Source organism: Falco naumanni, chromosome 5 (genome assembly GCF_017639655.2).
Source record: "Falco naumanni isolate bFalNau1 chromosome 5, bFalNau1.pat, whole genome shotgun sequence".
In the NCBI taxonomy this organism is placed as follows: Eukaryota; Metazoa; Chordata; class Aves; order Falconiformes; family Falconidae; genus Falco; species Falco naumanni.
Genome location: NC_054058.1, coordinates 90,906,077 through 90,926,239, shown reverse-complemented (window position 1 = coordinate 90,926,239; position 20,163 = coordinate 90,906,077). Strand labels below are relative to the sequence as shown.

Here is a 20,163-nt window from a genome sequence, read left to right as displayed (position 1 = left end):
TCCATGCTATAGACCGAACTTAAACCTATGCAGGAGGTGCTAAAAATTTTTGGTGCTTGTAAGCCGGAGCACCCGTATGTTTTTAAAAGACACTGTCGCAGGAAAAGTTAAGTAGTGGTTAAGAAGAAAAAATCCTGCTTTAACTGTTCAAAAATGGCTGTGGATCCTTGAGCTTGGCGTGCTACAATCTAAATTAAGATTTATCCATTTAAGTGTATTCTAGAATGTGACTTGGAAGTCAGAATTTGTACGAGACTCTATATAGAAACACACCGTGCAGGTTTTATCCCCAAAATGTGGTCTGAAAGCTCATTTCTAGAAGCACAAGGCTTGCCCACTGCAAGTTTTAAACTAAAAGACTTCAAACCGCATATGCTTAAGTGTCTCGGTTGGGATGGGCATCTTGTATCCTGTTCTGTAGCTATTAGGTTTTTTAAATTTAAATGGGTTTGTATGGTATCACATACAGTCCTGCTTATATGGAGCTCTTTTGCCCGTTGTTTTTGTTTTTGTGTTTGTTTTTTTTTCCCTATGATCATGGAACAAATGAGGAGTAGTCACAGAGCATTTTTCAGTAACAAAAATATTTTCGGTCTATTGTATGCAAATCCTCAATTTGCTCAGACAAGGAAGTCTGTTGAATGCCTTTCCTTTGCTATTAGTCTACTGAAGACATCTGTCATTTGTTAAGATGCACATATTGTGTATACTGGGACAAATCTGTGCTGCTGCCTTTCCAACATGGTATTTTTTGAGTTTTTTGTAGGTAAATACTGCTTTATTTTCATTAAACTCAAGGCATTGTATTTATGTGTAGAGAACAGGGAATACCTTTTGTATCTAAATCAGAAGAATCTGGATGGCAGAGCTGGAAGCTACAGAAAAATTTTTCTTAAACCCTCGATACTATTTTCGGTATTTCTTTAGTATAGTAGCTCCAGAGTGGTATGGCTGAGGCAATAGCGAGGTAAACCTACAGTTTTGACTAGTTATAAAGCCTTATGGCTACACATCTGCGGTGATGGTCTCAGTTTTCTCAAGCTGGTGAGCTCTCTGCTGAGAAAGTAACTTGAAGAGAAACACTTTTCTTTCTGGTTGATTGCATACCGTTAAGTAGGCTGTTGTGATCCAAGTCCTTGGGATACACTTGAGTGTTGTTCTTTAAAAACGGAGAAAGGGAGAGAGGAAAGCAGCAACAGCATCAGACTTACTGTTGTGCCCTGCTTCTGATGTTCGGGAGCTCCAAACCCAGTGTGATGCTGGAACAACCTAAGAGCAGCAGCTGTGTTACAGACATGTTACAGGCACAAGCAAAATAAGCAAACGTGTATGAGATCTGATGTATAAGGGCGATGTTTCAGATATATATAAGTTTGGGGGATTAACACTTGTCCCTCACAGACATCTGCCCACTAAGTGCTGCTGCCCATCCATAAAATGAAGGGAGAAGAAATAATCCCCTGTGCTGCAGAGGTGCCAGGACTAAAGAAAGTAATGTTTGTGTATTTAAGTCAATATTAAAATAGTGGCTGAGATCGTGTGAACAGGATGATTCTGAATTACGTCTCTGTTTCTTACTGAGATCATATGGTTAAATTGGCCTGAGCTGTTTTTAATTCAGTGACTAAAACTCAAATCTTGTGTTGCTTATATAGGGTGGTTTTCTTTTATAGGCTCTGTAAGCAATTTAGAATTATACTTTTATTACAATGATCATGAGAAGACCAAGTCTTACTGGATTCTTCCTGTTTAATACCTTTGGGGACTGTTGAAAACATATAAAAGTCAATGCAAGTCTTGTGTGTAAATTGAAGTTAGGCTGCGTGTCTGTTCAGATAGATGTGATCTGTGTTGCTGCACAGTTTCTATTAAAATCCGAGTACAGAACTCCTCATGGGCTTGAAAGAGTAAGATTGGTGGCTTGGAACTGAGCACAGGCATGCAGAATTTGAGTCCTGGTCCCCTTATCTGCGTCTTCGATACACAGATGTCTCTGACTCCACTGTCAGCCATTCCCTTCATAAAGGCTTCATCTCAGCCCCTCTCTACTTATCCTGCCCCCCCCACCCCCTTTTTTTTTTTTTTTTTTGACTTTTTTCCTCAGTCTGGTGCATTAAATCATTACAGAGCCATTAAAGATAGATCTCAGTCTATTAGAAGAACAGTACAGCACAGTCATATGAATGAAAGGCCCTTCTGTACTGTGCCTCAGGGGCACACAGTGCACTTAGAAACGCGCACATTAGGTGCCTCTTCTTTATGCATGTGTCTGAACTTGACAAGCGTATGCAAAAAACTTGCCACAAATGGAGGTTTCAGAGTAAAAAGCCTTGTTGTAAAAGCTTGTGATTGCAGACCCCTGACCATCTGCAAAGAGGAGCATCCTCTGTTGCACACCTCCAACAAGTGAACATTCGGTCCCCCGCCACAGATCCAGCAGTGGGGCTTAGTCCCAACACTTCACGTCTACTGAAATAGCATGTGCAAAATTTATGCCCCGCAGAAGGACAGAAGGGGTGGGCAGATGAGGTTATTTGGTATTTTTTATCTTAGAACTGTGAGCTCTACCTATTTAGTTCAAAAATAAACATCCTAACTCGTATTGGGTAAAGCCCACAGCTAGCTCCTGGTAGGAGGGCCCTGGGATTGGAAGGATTTGTTGTTCTCCTTTGAATTCTCTCCTTGGTGGTTTCTGAGAGTTTTGTTCAAATGTGTCTTATTCTTAATCTGAACTACTTTGGTCTCAGTTTACAGGCTGGCTGTTTGCTCATGGGGGTACTTTTCCCCCCCCTCTCATTTATGTGCTCTGACTACCAGGTATGTCTGAGGTCTCTGTGGGTACTTGGAGGCTGTGATCAGACCGTAGCCAAAACAGCCCTGTTGGTTAACAAATTAACCCTTTGCGAAGCATCTCTTTTGGTTCCTGCATGACTTCCCAGCTTTCTTCCTCCCTTCCCTCTTTACCATAGGTGTTTGGTTGCTTTTTTTTGTTAAAGCAAAGAGATTCAGCACTGTATGCAGCACTGTTATTTCTGCACTGTATGATGTTTTGTAAAAACATCACAGTTGTGAAATAGGTAGAGGGGGGTAACATGGTCCGTTCCTGCTTCCTGATAGTGAATGTATTAGCATTTGTCTTGTTGAGACATTGGAAATTCAGGTCGTGTTGCTTGCTCAGTAATTAAAGTCCCCTTTAGTCGGTGCCATCGTGGTTTCCTATTCTGTAGATACAACATGGATTTCTTCTGGCTAGATGATGATTCTGCACCTAAAAAAGGTTGAAAACATTGCTCTGGCAACTTGATCTGCTAAGATGCAAACGTTCACTGAGGGAGACTGTGGCCTGAAAATCACAGCCTGTCCTTGTATTTGCTGGTTCTGGTTTGATTTGCCTCTTGTTAACTTATGTCTTGTCCTTTTGTGCTGTAGATGAATTTATGTACTCTTAATGTGACAAGTGTTCCGTTTTTATAAAAGGGGACAAAACGTTCAGTCCAGTGTACAGGCATATGAATGAACTCAGTGCAGAGGGGGATCATGTCCCCTTTGGCAAAGGGGGGATAAGAACAAATTTGTGTCTAAACCCAGGGAGGTTCTGCACTGACCTCGCAGTGAAAATTGCGAGTCAAAGTGCTCTCGTACCTGGCATATTGTACTGAAAGCAGTCTACATATGCAAGTTCCATGCCAGTGTGCTAGGATTAAATCTGAATTATTGCGGTACAGAAAACATTATTTTAATTGCTGTGCCAGTACAGTTTGGCTTTTCCTGAAACATGTCAATTAAAACCTTAAATGCTTCTGTATCAGTCACCTCATTTACAGTGATTAGAAGGTATAAAGCGTGATGTTTGGAAGGCACAAAGTAGGATGCAAATATTATTTAAGATATTAAAGTCTCTAAACCTGGCTAACACTAGATTTTTTTAAAATTTATGTAAAATGCAGCTGTGTTTTAGGACCTTGCCAACACGAGTATGCTTCCAAGAATAGCTACTAAGGATTAACTATTCATGCAGATGCTTTTGTTCTTGAGCAGCATGGTTGGGTTTTCCCTTTCCTTACAGCAGGTAAATGCAACAGCCACAGGGAACCCTTTTGTAATTTGAAGTAAGAAAATGCACGTGAAGTATCAGTTGAGAAACTCGAGAGGGTACAACCTCTCTAGACAAGCTCTGTAGTTTGTTGTATTAATGCAGACTTTTTTTTTTTTTGGTGCTCAGATGAATGCAAGTTAAAGTTTTGTATTTTAAACTACCTCTTCTGTGTCATGAACTGGCCGGTGTCAGGCCCTGAGGAGTGACTTGGGTGGATGGTTATACCCTTGGGTTTGCCATGCTGTATTCTTGTTGCTCGTCATCCTCTGTGTTTGTGAACTGCTTCTCTCTAAGTTAATGACAAACTTGGAAATTAGACCAGCATTTGGTTAGGTATTCCTAGAGAAAAGTCGCCCACGTAGGATGTCCTGCAGGTAGAATAACAGGAGAGAGTTGGCCAGTTATGTTTCTGTGTGATGCTGAAGCTGTGCGGAGAGGACAGATCCACATCTGCTCAGTTAAGAAGTGACTTTAGACCTTTTCTGTGGCTGTGCGGTGACACTGGTGTTGGCACTCGGTGCACAGAACAAAATCCCAGGGCTTGCAGGATGATGGGGGTTTGGGAAGGGAAGTCAGAGAACTCCCAGGTTGGGAGGTGCTGTCAGTAAAAGCCGGAGGTGCAGGTGGCTTGAAAGAGACATTTGTGGGGACATGTGGTTTCTCAGATCTGGAGCTGGATGTGGCTTGAAGCAGCAACTCTGAACTCTGATAGTGGATTAGAGGCAGTCTGTCTTTAGACAGAAATCTTCCGTTAACCCCTCTGCCTCTGCGCTCAACTCTGCATTTTGCTGGTTTCCTAGACAGTGCCAAGCCTTGTGTGTAGTCTTCACTAAGTAATAGTGATTGCCAACATTTTAAGAGGGCTCCTGTGTGAAATAACGTTGGAGAGAGGCAGAAGGAAAAGCAGAAATCTGTGGAAGCTTTCAAGGCTTTTACTGTGAGTCAGAAGAAGAAAGGACATCTGTACAGTACAGTGTAGTTTAATCCAGCTGAGTCCCAGCACTAGCCTACAGAGGCAGCAAAAAGGAGAAACTTTTACCCAATTAACACAACACAATTTTTGTTAACTTGAGAGCTGAATCAGTTATGCTGACTTCAGACAGAGGTACTTTTTGAAATCAGAGGCGAACAGCTGACCTCCGGCAAATGTATAGACCTTATTTCTTACTACCTTTTTAGCCTGTTAACACCTCTTGACAGAGCAAGGTTTGTTGGTGTGGGGAAAAAACTTCCAGGACAAAAGAATCATCTGCTTAAATGTCTCCCTTACCACTGTCCTGGGCATGCCAAGTTTTCTGTTGAATTGTATGTAATTGTATGTAATTGAATTGTAATGAATACAATAATGGATTGTATTCATTAATATGTCATGGTGTCACTAATTTTGGAAATCGGGTGCTTTATTTTCCACCAAACTTGTATCACTGTGTGTCGTACTACTATGGTTAAGCCATTTTATTATTAAACAATAATTACATGATCTTGCTCCTAGTGTTCTTAGCAAGCACCCTTATGTTTTACCTTACTGGATATTTTTTTTCTTCTTTTTTTTTTTCTAACTTAGGAAGTCATTGTAACTTTTTTTTTTTGTTAGTTTAATGGTGTACCTCCTGATATCTAACACATCAACTGATGTCAGACTTCTTGGGTCCAATGCTTTCACAGATATACACATTTGGAAACTGTCAGAATGAGTCCTGGTAACTCATATCACTGTCCCCAGTGCTACGCACCTCTTGCTTTTTCCTTCACCCTGAGAGGCACAGTCAAGGTATCCTGGGCTTTAATTAATGACTTAACGTCTCTGAAGAAGCAAAAGCGGAGCTGGTTCTCTAGATGGATTTCTGAAGTGTGGGTTGTCTCTGAATGAAATATCTTGAGTATCTTCAGTGAGAATGAAAACTTGAATATGCTTAGGTATTTGCTAGCTCCTTTCTTCTCCCTCTCCTCAGCCTTTTGCTTGTGTCCTTGCCGCAGTGCATGGGGTTGGGGACCGGGGACTGGCTGGGCAGGATCCAGCTGCTGTCTAAGTAGTGGGCTGATGCGCAGAGCCTGGGCGCATTCCTGATGAGCACAGCATCTTGCTCTTTGACCTGTACGTGGTTTTATTTATTTATTTATTTATTCATTCATTTTTAAGCAGTGGCACTGTTTCTTTAGACAGCTTCATACGAGTTCCTGTGTACTGGGAGCAAAGATGGTCCCATTGGATCAGATGTGGATTATACAATGTAGAGAGCCATGCTTTAATGCTTGGGCAGCAATCTGGATTTCAGTAACACTTTCCTTGTGCCTGCCTGTGGAGTGTGTTGTAAGGGTACTGCTGTTTGACTTCATGCACGCCATCCTCCTTGGGGCTCTCCAAGTGTTTGGCAAGTGATAACACTAAATCTTGCAGCCTAAATAAATATGACCCAGCTGTATAGGTAAGAAATCAACACAGGTGAGTTGCCGTGCCATGCTCTTCTGAAAAGGGGAAGCTGTTACTCTTCAGCCGTGGCTGGAGTGGTTGTAAATGGCATGTCTTACTGCACCTCTCTGGCTAAAGACAGGTGTGGATGGGAGATGTGGAGCACAGGGAGGAGGATGCTGTGCTGCAGTTCCCTGTGTGGGGACTGCCCTGGGGTCTGTCAGTCTGCTGTGGCACGGTTTGTGCCGGCTCCAAAATAGGAAGCAGCAGAGGGCTGCTGCAAAGCTAACGGCTTCTGCTCCTCCTTGGGGCCAGCAGCCGTGGCAGAGTGCTGTGTGGGTGTGCGCGGCATTTAGGACTGGAGAAGGCATCTCTGCTTGGCACTGTATCGAGCAAGCCCAGGTGGCGAGTTGGTGCCAGGTAAATGCTGTGCAGTAAATGCCTACAGAGTGCTGGCTAATTTGCCTGTATAGAAAAATTCTGAGGCTTAAATTCAGCATCTGTTCAGCTCAAGCAAGGAAACAGATGCTTAATAGGTGTCTCCACACTGTTTTATCTTAAAAGTGTAAAATATTCCCAACAGTGAAAGTACTTTGCTGTCAGAGAGCTCTCGGCAGTTCTTTCCTAAAACATAAAAAAAGGTTTTTTTAATTAAACACTCCTGTAAATTAGTCGAGTTTATGTATATATATGATCTAAGCTGTCATGGTTAAATGTATGCAAGCTGACTTTTGAAAGCAGTACAATTCCTGTGTGTTTTCAGGGCTCAAATGAGGGATAGGGGAATGCATAAGAGAGGTAAATAAATCCCCTTTTGTCTTGAGATCATTTCTTAGATGTAGGCTTCTGTAATCTAGCACTTTGAGTTGGAGTTTAAGCTGTTGGAGAAGCTCCTGTAATTCTTGTCGACAGTCTTTTTGTACCGGCTGGGGACTGCGCGCAGTGCCTGAACAACCATTACCCAAGAGATGCCCTCACCCACCCTTTCCCCTGCTGTCTGAAAACGCCTGCTTTATGAGAGAAAGATAGCATCACCTGCCTTCTGCTGTGTGGGCTTGGGGTTTTTCTGTGCTCACTTTGTGGAGGCGGTGCTTGTCACTGCTTTTCCTAACTAATCAAATTGCTCTTTAATTCCTGCATTCTGCAGTGTTTCCAGTTCTGAGTTCGTTCAAGGGATGCTGGTAAATCTGTCAAGACACACAGTCTCCTTACTCCCTCTTCTCCTGGTCTGCCAGGAGGAGCTTCTGGGCACCATCCTTCAGCAGTAACTGGGCGGTACTGGAGGTGAGGGAGTGGGGGGACCCCTTCCTTGTAGAGAGTTGTCTTCAGAATTACACGCTACATGAATGGATATTAAAATATACAATATATGTTTTTTAATGATTTAGTAAATATCTAGAAAAGTATTACTTTTGCTAGCCTCACAGTTTTATAATGTAAAGTGTGTTGCATTGACCATTCATTTAATGGGAAGAGGAGAGGGATGGTATAAATACACCTTTTAAATCAGCAGAAGAAGGGCTAAATGATGATGCAGCACAACTGGTAAGGAGGGGGAAATATCTTTGTTTTCTGTAACTCCCTGAGGTTTCCAGAAGTGCGTTCTGTAAACCCACGTGGGAGAGATGCTGTTTGATTAGCTTTCACTCATTTGTTTTGGTAATTTAATGCTGAATAAGAGGCATGCAGAGTTGTTGATACTTGCATGTTTCTCACATGGGTTCTTTACTGCCCAGAAGTCAGGTGGTGTATTTAAAAGACCCCCCCCCAAAAAAATGTGCCTCTGAGCTGTGAGTGTGTTTTGCCTTTCTTATAGGCTGGTCCAGGGACCGTCATCATGGCTTCAGGAGTCCAGGATTTTAACAGAACGGAGTCTGACAGACTGAATGAGATTAAAGGTCACCTGGAAATAGCCTTACTGGAAAAACACTTTTTACGTAAGTATAACATTAATGCTCTGTGGAAAGGAATGGCTTAAGGCTGCTGAAATAAGGCTTCTCTAAACTGCAAAAGCTGGCATCAGAATTTTGAGGTGTGCTGATCTGTGGATAGCATGTGGGCTGCTGCTTCCCTAGGAGGAACCTGAAAGCATTCACAGGGTTTCTGGGTCACTTGGATATTTTTTCCCCATTGCATTCGTCACAACATACTTCGCTACATGACAGAAGCTGCTTAGTTGAAGTCTTGATGTTGACATCTGCAGGTTAACTTACAATTAACTCAGCCTTTCATACGGTTGCAATAGGTGTGTTGTTGTCTAGTAGTAATAATAAGAAGAGATTTCTGAAGGGTGACCAATGCATTTCCTTGGCAGCTGTTTCAACAAGTCAGTCTTAAAACACATCTCTTAACAGTATATAAATTACTAGTAAGTGGTGTAAGACGTAAAAATTTCAAGTGTTACTTGTTTGGGTTTATGCATATGTATATATATGTGTGTGTGTGTGTGTGTGTGTATACCAGAGAAGATTGTCATTCATGGCTAGAGGTACCCGTAAGATCTTTGGGTTTTTATCTCAGCAGCTCTGAACTGCGGACTTGTAAGACAGGATGATTAAAGCCAGAAAAATGGAAGGCAAGCATTCCTTTAACTTGATAAAGTAGTCATCTCTGTAATAAATCAATGAGACTTCTTGCTCAGTAGCTTCCCCAAATGGTCATTTTAATAGATTATTTTTGAACTTCTGAATATGAGGGTTGTTCTTATATATTGGAAGCTTGTCAGATACTTTCTAAGGGGTAGAGGTAACAAGGCTTATGGAGTCTATTAAATTTCTAGGTTATTATCTTCAGTGTATTCCTAGGGATTTGGAATTAATTTTCTGTGACTTGTTTATCATTTGACAGTATTTCTTTGATATTTTTCCCTCATGTGTATGAGAGGGAGGCTTGATAAAAGAGACAGGGCAGGAATTCATAGCAAGCTGCTATCAACTTCCACTGATAATCTGGAAGAGGTATCACGAGTGGAATATCAAGCTGAAAGCTCTATGACTTGCCTTGTTGGTTTCAGTGATTTATCTGAATTCTTATTTAGCTGTGCAGTACAGAGTTACCACGTACTCCTTCCATCCCCAAAGACTTATTGCTTAAGCTCCTGTTATGCAGTTGTTTTTTAAACTAGATGGTACATTTGTGATTTCCTGATGTCATCTGATGTGTAACAGAAACAGCAGGACTTCGAGGAACTGATTTCTGATTTGAAATAGGACATACTTTTAGCTATAAAAATATGATACGGTTCCCAAACACTTCCATGGCTGGTGAATCCATTCTCAGTCCTTAGTATGTGCTTACAATAACTACGTGGAGCACACATTTTTGTAAATATTGGTGAATATTTTTAGTCTTCAGGTTCTTGCTGTAGTTGGAAAACCTTCAGGTCAACTATGTTACTATTCTTAGCTGAAACTTTCTCCTTTGCACAGACCTTTGTAGCAAATTCCAAGGTAACGGGTAATGAGACTCACCCTTTCATGTGAACTTTGAGCAGGTGATTGGAGGTTCAATGGGGTAGTTCAGCTGGGTGACATGAGTCAGTCCTGGGCATCTCCAGCCCTGACCGCTAGGTCAAGAGCTCATCACCAAAGCCTGAGGTTTGCTGTAGCTGCAGTTACGGAGTTGTCCTGACAAGCTGGTTGTAACTCTGTACATGAAACCAAAAGAATAAGAAACTGTTAGAGAAATAAGTGCAGTAAAGCTTATCCCTTATTCCCCTACACCCCATTAAAAATTTTGGGCTGAATTATGTAGCTATTTGTCAGTTGGATTAATGTAGGAGCTCAGTTTTTGGGTGCAGTTCCTGCATTCTTCTATTTTCTTCCTCTGAGTTAATGTTTTCTTTTTCTTTTTTTTTAATACTAGAAATGCTTTGTTATTTGTTTTCTTCCCAAAAGTGAACTGATGGTGAGCTGAAAAACATTCTTGAAATGTGCAGTTTGTTTACTTTAAATTGCCCTTGGAAGAAAGACTGATAATTTTTTTTTTTTTTTTTTTTTACATCCTATTGCTGCAGCAGGTGTTTTCTAAGGAGGCTAGTCACTCAGCTGTATTTGCATACTATTTTAAATTATGGAATTCCTTAAGGACACCTTGCTATAATTGTACTTCTACATAAACCTTTTGCCACTTCCTTTTACTCCATTCTCTCCAGCGAGGTGTGCCAAAATCAAAGCAACTGCTAGTATGTAGGGGAAATATTTAAAGTTCCACGGATTTTCTTTTTAATGTGTTGAGTTTCTAATCATCAGCCTGACCCTGAGTTTATTTTTGCCTCTTCTATACCTCTCACTTGTATTGGTGTGTTACTAGCCAGGAGGTTTAAAGAGGAGAGGTGTCCTCCCAGCTATACATTATGTATAATGTACACATCTACTGACTTGTGTTGTGTGGGTCTGTAGTTACAGGTGCTTGGCTGAAGGAAGAGTGAACTGCTAGTCTTTAAACTCCATTCAGCCGTTAGCAGGCACAGGTAAAATACGCAGTTTGGCCGAGTAGTATTTTCAGTGAAACACATCCCAACCCTAGCTGTAACCTCTACGAGCTGCAGAGGAAATTCAGAGCAAATAGTTACTAGAGACCAGCAGTTGTCTGTAAAGGGAAAATATCCTCATCTAAGAAAGATGCCAGATGAATCTCTTCCTTAGCAGAGATAATCTAAACATCTAGAGAAGCGACGGCGGAGAGGAATTGCTTAGTGTGTTGCATAGCTGTAAATGCAAATAAAATGTGACTGGAAGTGCGAGGGGTTTAAGCTGCAGACTGACAGGAGGATGAGGCACACAGAGGAAGGAATCCTGGATAATGACATCTTAAGCAAGGAGGGGGATCATCTGACTCTTCCAGCAAAAGGGCTAAAGCTGCTTTTCCTGCCTAGGCAGGAATGGTCTTAATCTCTGTGATCTGATGGCTCCTTCTGAGCCTTATGACAGGAATGCTGAAAACGTGTGCGTTGGGTCTGGGGTGACTGCGCGATCAAGTGGGTTCCTGCAGAACAAGGTTTGAACGGCTGCTGAACGAAGAGTGCAAAGAGCTTGGTCTGCTGGACCTCCAAATGCGAGTGGATGGAAAAGGCTTTGTCTTGAAGCTCTCGCCACCAGAATCGTCCATGTCTCAAGGACTTTGTGTATTACTTGTCCTTGGATTTAACACGTGTGAACACTGCCTTGGTGCTAGCTGAGGGCTCAGGCTGGGAAGGCAACTGCTGGACTGGGGCAGCTAGGTTGATAAGCTAAGGTTAGTAGTTAAGTAAGTAGATAAGTAAGGTTAGTGCTTCCATTTCAAAACCTAGTTGTATCTAAACAAGAAATAAAAGCATGCTTGCTGCTTTTGCATTTGAAAGGCAAAACAATAGGCAGTATCTTTCTGAGTTTGCACCTCACTGAGGTAAACGTTCTGCTTTTCTTCCTGTTATTTCTCCTGCTTATGGGAGGGCAATTCTGCAGATGCCAGCACGCTGGTTCTGGCCCTACAAAGTGTTTTGTAAGCACACGTGCACCCTGTGGTTTACATGAAGCATTAGGTAGTTCTCATTCACGGAAGTTCAAGCCTCTTGCAATACTAATTATAGCAGCTCAGGGAAGGAGATGATGGTAGCAGCAGCTGAGAGTAAACAAAACAGGTGACTGTTAGAGAAGAGGGGTAGTCATGAACTGGTAAATTGAAGAAACGCCACCTGAGGAAATACAGTCCTCTCCCAGAAGGATTTTGCATTCCACTCTGTACAGCAGGCTGTGGCAAGCGTCTAGGGACTTACAAAACTGCTAGTTTCAGTTATGATTTTTATACCAGCATTACAAAAGAAGACGGGATTATGCTTCTTTCCCATTGAAACTTCTACTCCTGCACACTCTTCATTCTCATGTGCCTTTTTAAACGGTTTATGTAACTAATTCCACAGTGTTTTCTCTGGCTTCCACTTTTTGGTATAAATGACCTCATGAGTCTTTGTAAGAAGTGACCTAGCGGAATACCGACCTCATAAAAACAGAGCTCTAGAAAACCACGTGTGGTCCTTGGGCAGATGTGGGATGTTAGAAAGTGGCAAACCTTAGAGGCAAATGGTGGTGGTTGTGACCAGCAAAAAATGTGTGCTACAAAGTCCTGTCCTGTTCAGAAATGCTGATACCTCTTCGAACAGCCACAGTAATAGTCAATTTGTTGCATACAATGAAGCTGCATCGGAGTCCAATTACCAACTGTTTCAGAACATCCTTGGTGTCGTTTTTCCTGACGTGAAGGTCAAACACCTGCTGCAGTAGTAGAGCTAGAAGAGGGTGAAGGAATAGATTCACTGATTCACTGCACTGGTTTTGCTGTCTTTTTACCGACCTGGCAGCCTATAGTCACCTTTGGTTCAGAAATGTTGAAGCAGAATAAAGAGCTGATTTACGTAGCAGATGAAGTCCCCGATAAGACACTAAGTGGCTGCTGAGTATATTTAAGGCACCCAAATACCATCTGTGGGCCATGGTAGCCATTCCTTACTGGCCAAGGATGCTGCAGCATGGGCTGCTAAATAAAGTATGCTGGTGCTGGTGAGCACTGAGACTGCTGTGGCAGTAGAGCTGACTCTGGGTTTCTCACACCCTTTACGCTTCCCCCTAAGCCTCCTTTCATTCATCATAAAATCCTGCAATCCCAAGTGCTTACAGTGTCCCTGGGAGATCTGCATGTGTCCCTTGAGCTTGTGGAGTTCCTCTGATGAGGACTGTGGTTTATGTATGGTGACTGGTGGGGAGTCTTCTTGAATGTTTTCCTGGCAGTAAAAAGATGAGTCCAGGCTTTGCTGCAGAGCTGTCTGTTCACCAGAGCCACTCCTGCTTGCTTTGTACTAGTACTGACAGGGTTTTAAAGTTTTTCTAAGTGTGACTTCTGACTGGGAGATTTCTCAGATACTATGGAAAGTTTCCTGAGAGGTGTAGGAGCGGTTTTGCTTATACCCAGAGATGTTCACATGATGCACCATGTGTATTGAGTTCATGTCTAGCCTTCCTGGGCAAAAAATGCTCCAAAACTCTGGTTTCATTTTCCTAGAAACGTTGGAAGAGGCAATTGCGAGCAGGGTCAGGCACTTGTCTGGGGCTTAAGAGACCTCAGTACAGACTAAGGAGGATTCAGACCTCCATTTCTCATCTGTGAGGACTCGACTCTGACTGGTGGAGGAGATAGGTTATGCCCTTGCTCACTTCTGGCTTGGCTTCTGAGAGCACAAGGTTCCTGAGACCAGGGAAGAGGGAAAGGACGCGACTCCAGCCCAGTGCAGCAGCAGGTTGGAGTCCTGGGCTGGTCCATGTTCTGGGCCCGGCTTGTGCAGTCTGCCTTCATCATGGGACAAAGCATGTAAATGGTGGTGGCATGAAGATGCCAGAACACTGGAGGCCCCAACCTGGGAGGACCACATGCTGTCACACCACCTCTTCATGGGACTGATTAAGCAAAGTGCAGCACTGAGATGTATTGTTTTAGCTCCTCCGCCAGCTCCGAGAGGTGCCGCCCATGCTTTGCATCATGTACGTGGGGTGTGCTCTGCCTTCTGCCTTTTTTGCACGCCCGGCTTGGCTTTATGAATTGCAGAGTCAGTGTGAAAGCTCAGGCAGGGCAGTGGTCAGCACTGCTGTGACTGTCCCTTTTGTGTGACTGGGCTGGAGATTTTGGGAGCCCCATGTGGAACGTGCCCTTCCCTGCTTGGCTTAGTTACACAAAGGCCGCGGAAGAGCCTCCTGCTATTCCCAAGCCAGACGTTATTTCAATGCTTATAGCCTGTTTCACTTCTGCCAAAACCAGAGAGTGAAAACAGTTCCTGCAATAATGACACATTTTTTGCAGCTCCCTTCATTTTAGATGGATTCTGCAACTCTTCTGGCATTTTTAGTCTCTGGAATTTCTGAAAAATTCATAGAGCAGCAGTACTTTTCATGATTTTTAAGCTGACAAAAGTGTATCTAGCAATAGAAAACTTCCCACTTGATGTTTTGAGAAGGGTATCTATCTCAGTAAGCTATTGATTTTTACGATACTTTGCATATTTTCAGGAAGCTTAATTTAAAATCCTTCTGTAGTGAAGGGGAAAAGATCCTGTGTCTGTTATAACACAATAAAGTTCTACTGAAAACACTATATGTAAATACAAAGTTACTAGTTGGTTGTTAGCATAACTGTTTTGTACATTACCATAGTAATGACATCTTAATTCTAACCTCAGCTGCCTGAAGTGGGACGTAACAGGAATAGTGAGAGGACACTACACCATTTTGCACAGAGGAAGAAGACCGTGTCAAATATGATGTGCTTTGTAAGTCAGTCTCCCTCATTACATGAAATAAAAGCACACTTCACCCAAGACTGCTTATTGAGGTGAAGAAAAATAGCGCCAGGGGAACATTAATTGCATGGAGAGGCAGGATGATGGTTCAAACTCAGCCTTCCCTCCACTGCTTCTGGATCAGAGTCGGCTTATTTTCTATCAGTGTGGAGAGAGCCCACGCTGCTCCCCACTCTGTAGGTGTATGCAAAGAGACTCAAAAACTGGTCCTCTGAAGCTATGCTTATTGTAACTACTGGAGCAGGAGCTCTGCCTTTGAAGAAGCAAAGAGAGGCACAAAGGAATGATGGTAACAAAACAACAACAACAAAAAAAGCAAAAAGAGGAATTGTTTAACTGCCAAACCTGTGTTAAGGTTCTTTTATGGCAAATTGTCGTGACTGTTTCAGAATATGGCAGGTCACTTCTTTGTTTTGGTGTGTGCAGGTAAACCATACTGAGCAGGAGAAAGGTTATAGTGATAATGTGGGTTTTATATTTCACGTTCGTTTCTCCACTTGACCAAAATGCCTATATAAAATGGGGTAGGGAGGAGGAAAACATACGCGCTCAATAAATATAGCTCATCTTTAAAGTTTCTGTCTGATTTTTTGGCTTTTTATGACACAAAAATTCCTTTTAGAAAAATCTTTTTTCATTTTTTTTTTCTTATATGAAAGACACTTGTAAACAAGCAAGAGGCCTGACCACAAGGGAAAACCATTACATTGACAAAGCAAGGTGTTCTCAAATGCACAAAAGAAACCCCAAATAGTTCTTCCTTCAGTTTTCCTCTTTTGCTGAATTTTTGGGGTTTGTTTTTGTGTCATCCCCCCCGCCCCCGCAATCTGATTAGCATTTGGATGCCTTACGTTTTGTTCCCATCCATAGACTGGTTGAGTTTAAAAAAAAAAAACAAAAAAACCCAAAAAAACTTCTTATGTTTTTTGCATTATTTTCTTTGCATTATTTTCTTTTACACAGTGTAGCTGAGCAAAGATGCACTGAAGATAAAGTAGTTCAGGATGAGTCTTCTGGAACAATAGGAAAAGTTGTTTTTGAGAAAGGAGGAATGAGAATTCAGAATTCCGGATTAATTGTGTAGCTGAATGTGTGGACAATGCATTTTGATCCCTATGTACCAGTAGATCATGGGAGGTGTTGGATTTGGGGTGGTTTGTTGGGTTTGCTTGCACTCAGTCTGGATTTTCCTTCTTCCGTACAGGGATTTCTTTGCTTACCTAGAACTTCTCACCAGTGAATAAATTAAATTGTTGCATGATGCAAAAAAATATGACAAATTCACTCATGCTGTGGGGAATTTCAGTGTGACACTAACTGCTAGAGGTTCTGGACGTGAATCAGGACTTGTAGATGGCTCTGTTCCTTCTAAGTAGCTAATGGTTTCACTGATACCTTAGACTGTGCTCTTAGAAAGAGGAAGCTGTAATTGTAATGTGTTGGGAATAGTTTTTGTGTAGCATTCTCTGTGGCGCTGTAACATCGGCTGCCGTTCCACTCCTTAGCACTGTGCAGCATGCCTGGCAGAGGTCCCTGCAGTGCAGGTAGGTGGTGGTTCAGAGGGTGCTGCCACAAGTCCTTCTTCTCGTGCTGGTGGGAGAGTACCTCTTGCTGACCATCGCCAGGTGGGATGCTGGGCTCAGTAACTCTTCCGCCTCACTTGATGTAGCTGCTAAATGTTTGTATATGGCACTTCGCCATCTCAGTGTTGTTTTGCAAGATAAAGAGGAACAAAAATAAACTGTTCTCGCCTTTGTGTCTGAGCTGTCATAAAGAACCACCTCTGAATTAGGCAGTCTGAGAGCTTCTGCCTTCAGTTTAACAGGACCTTTACTACTTTTTTTAATAACTAAATGGTATAATATAAATATATACATTATATTTTAGATATATATATCAGTATACATACATTTATTTATCTATGATACAAATATAACATAAAATATAGTTACCAAAATGAATTTTGAAGAAGCACTTGGCAAAAGAGGGGTCAGTGATGCTGAAACTCATCATTGTGCCTCACCAGGTTCACTCATGGCTTTGCTGAATTAAAAGCCATACAAAAATAATGATACAGGATAGGAACACAGGTTGGCTGCAGTCTGTTGGTGTGAAAGGGTTGCTGGACGTAGTCAAAATAATATAGATTCCTGCTTTTTCAGCAAAGAATATGAGGACAATGTCCAGAAAAAAACAGTGTGGAGAACTTCCGCTTAAAATGCGGTCAGTTTACAGCGTTGTACTGAATTGTACTGAATGGTAATAGATCTGGTATTTTTTACGGTAGGAGGGAATTTCTAAAATTGTGATCAGGTAATGCCACAGTAGGGCTGCATCCCCCCACCCTCTGCCCACTGTTGCTGCTCTCCATCTGCTGACATGATTCTCCAGGCCATCATTCAGCTCTGGAAGAGCTGTGAAGAACAAGAAGGCTGGTGTCTGTTTTGGAAGTGACCACCCAAGCACACAAGACAAAGGAAGGGTTAGACAGTCAGCCTGGAGTTTGGGGCTTCAGAAGAGGGGTGTTTAGGTTCTTCCTTCTTAAAACACTGAGTAGCCTTCCTAAGCAGGTGAGCTTCATGCTCCCCAAGTGAAGTGTAGAAGTCCAAACATGAAAGAAGACATGAAGAAGTGAGTTAAAGAAGAAAGGACAGCTAATGAAGTGGAGCTGCTGAAGTGATGGCTTAGGCAAGGCCTCGTCTTACTCAAGCATCTGGTGTGCAAAGAAGTAGAATATCTTGCAGTGTCTGGGATCAAAGACTAATGTCTTATCTGAAGTCTTTTGCATAGAGTCGTGGTAAGTCTTCGGCAGTCTCCGTGGTTCTCAGGTCAGTGGTGGAAAGGACATAAGCCCTGGGGAAGGAGGTTAGAAGAATAACAGGTAACAAATAGGACACAAAAGGTGTATCCAGTTGTAGCCATGAATTGTGAACTTGTCTCCAGAGGAGTGTATGAATTACAAAGTAATTGTAAACAGGAAAAAAAAAAAACAGGTTAGGGATTTCTGTTGTGGGTCCTTCCTCCATCACTGCCTGTTAGTCAACGTTCTTTGTTTTTGCTTTATCAAAAGTGGTGGAGCTGTTCCATGTCTTTCACAGCGCTGCCATTTGCTACTGGTGTTTAAGATAAAGACTAAAAGCTCTTCAATGCCTGTGATGACGAAAACAGACGCTTTTCCAGACTCTTTAATATTTTGTTAGTAATGTGATATAGTTGGTTTACTTGGGACAAAGTTAAAATACTAGCTTTCTGTAGAAGGTGGGAGTCTGGCAAGACAAGAAGTTGTCTGTGCTGGAGAAAAATCCCCATGTCTGGTTCAGTCAGCATGGCTGGCGAGATCCAGTTTGATGGTGTGTGGTTGGGATTTAGTGTGGTTAGAACCAATTAAACAACATACTTGAGCTCTGGTAATGTTTGAAGGATTGCAGGGAGATTTGCCATAATCAATATAGACGTGGAAGGGTTATTTCTGTCTTGTTAAGTACTGGTGTTTCCCCATGTAAATATGACGGGGATGCTTTTTGGCATTTCTAGTTTTTAACTTGGTCTCCTTAGATTTGATGCTAAACTGGTTTGGTAGCGGGAAACAGTGGTCTGCAATCTGTAGCTACGCTCTGAAAGAAATTTTTGATCACTTTGTCCCAGAGGTGGATTTTGCAACATACCTGTGGGCCTGTGAAGGAATGCTGTTATGTAAAACGGCTCCTAGGAGACTCCCTAATCCACCTCCAATCCCCGCATTAAGGGGGACATCCGCTTTACTGCACATGCGGTACTGAATTAGAAATCCAACCTGCTGCCGCGCCTTACCATCATCCTTCTTTTCTAAATACTACTCAGATTCTCTTCAGTCTCACCTGAACTAAATACTTCAGTATTCCAGAGCTTTTTATCAAAACATTTCTTACAAGCTTGTGTATTCTGAGGAGAAAACTGAAATTTTTCAGCTGCTTTAGTGGCTGGTGTCATACGATGATGCAGTGAAACACTCGGTAGCTTGTCTTTTAGCAATTACGTGATACCAGCCAAACTTTTTGAAATGTTCAATCTTTGAATTTCAATGGTCAAATCTTTATAGAGTTTCAGGTGTGACAGTTGTGTTACACCTAACAGAGAATAAAAAGATGTAGAAAACCTGAAGTGGATAAATTTTTTTGGAAATGTGTGAGATGCATTGCTGATGGTGGTCTTTCCTATGGGGTCAAATCTCCTAGGGCTTACGGTGCAGTAATATACAGGTTAATGTAGCTGAAATGCTGTTGTTGCCTTGTCTTACAGACTTCTAAAGTTCATTTTAAAAAATGCAATAGCATCCAGATATTTTCCTGCTTTTCTACACAAGCTGACTTTGCTAGAGAAATTTTAAAGCATTTTTTTCAGGGTCACAACCTAAAGGGTTACCCAGCCTGCAGGTATATAGAGATTGTGACTGTGGGTTGGTAGAATTCAGTAATACACAAGAGGGAAAAGACTCAGTGTCCTTAAGTTTCTCTGCTTTATTATGGACTGCCACAAATACCACAAAAAACACCACTAGCAACTATACTTATGATTGATAAAGTGAATATATATACAAGTGAAAAAATTATATACATGTGTGTGTGTATATCCAAAAAAAGCTGTTATAAACCAGTGGCAGCAACCAAGTAGGTGTATGCTATTACAGGTTGCTACAAACTTATCACTAGTGATGCAAACATCAATAATGTAGTAGCAGATGTAATTTGTGATAGATTACGTATGTGCACATATGCGTATGTTTAGAATAATACCACTATCAAGCTTATTGGACAGATCTCAGAATGGGCCAAAGTGTCCCAGAGGAGAGGACAAACCGATCCCAGAGGGGGACCCAACTATCCCAGAAGTGGGAGGACAAACCAAACCCTCCCCAGTGGGGGTCCAAGATCTTTTAGAAAGTTTGTGCGGAGAGTTCAGCCTGTTTAGGAAGAGAGAAGTGCATGCAGCACAGAAAGTTGTCAGAGAGAGAAGCTTCATTTTGGATAAAAATTAAGTCGTTCTTGTATCATAGGGAAATGAGGAGGTGTATGACACCACCACTTCAGCAGCTGATAGGTGCTGTTAGTTTCTGTTTTTTACCTGGAATAGCAAATAGATGTTTTCTGTTCTGTCTGGCGAATTTTTGTTTTTCCAGACAGTTTTCCTGTTCTTGGAGATAGAACAGCCAATGGCAGTTATGAAATCTTACTTTCTCAGAATGTTTTCCCCTTTTTCCAGGCTATTTTTCACCTTTTCAGATGATAAGTTGCTGTTACAGTTTCTTGGTTTTGGGCTTATCAATGGTATCTCAGGATGTCTCTGGTTTCTAGGTAC

The 20,163-nt window shown here is 42.0% G+C and overlaps 1 protein-coding gene across 2 annotated transcripts in view; it reads left to right on the top strand.

The window, feature by feature from the left end:
* Window positions 1-20,163, top strand: part of GRAMD4 (GRAM domain containing 4) — an 85,032-nt gene that overhangs the window by 26,792 nt on the left and 38,077 nt on the right. For both annotated transcript variants that reach the window (XM_040595931.1, XM_040595932.1), the window contains exon 3: window positions 8,323-8,443. In XM_040595931.1, the coding sequence (XP_040451865.1) occupies window positions 8,323-8,443 (121 nt within the window). The remainder of the gene's footprint in view (window positions 1-8,322; window positions 8,444-20,163) is intronic.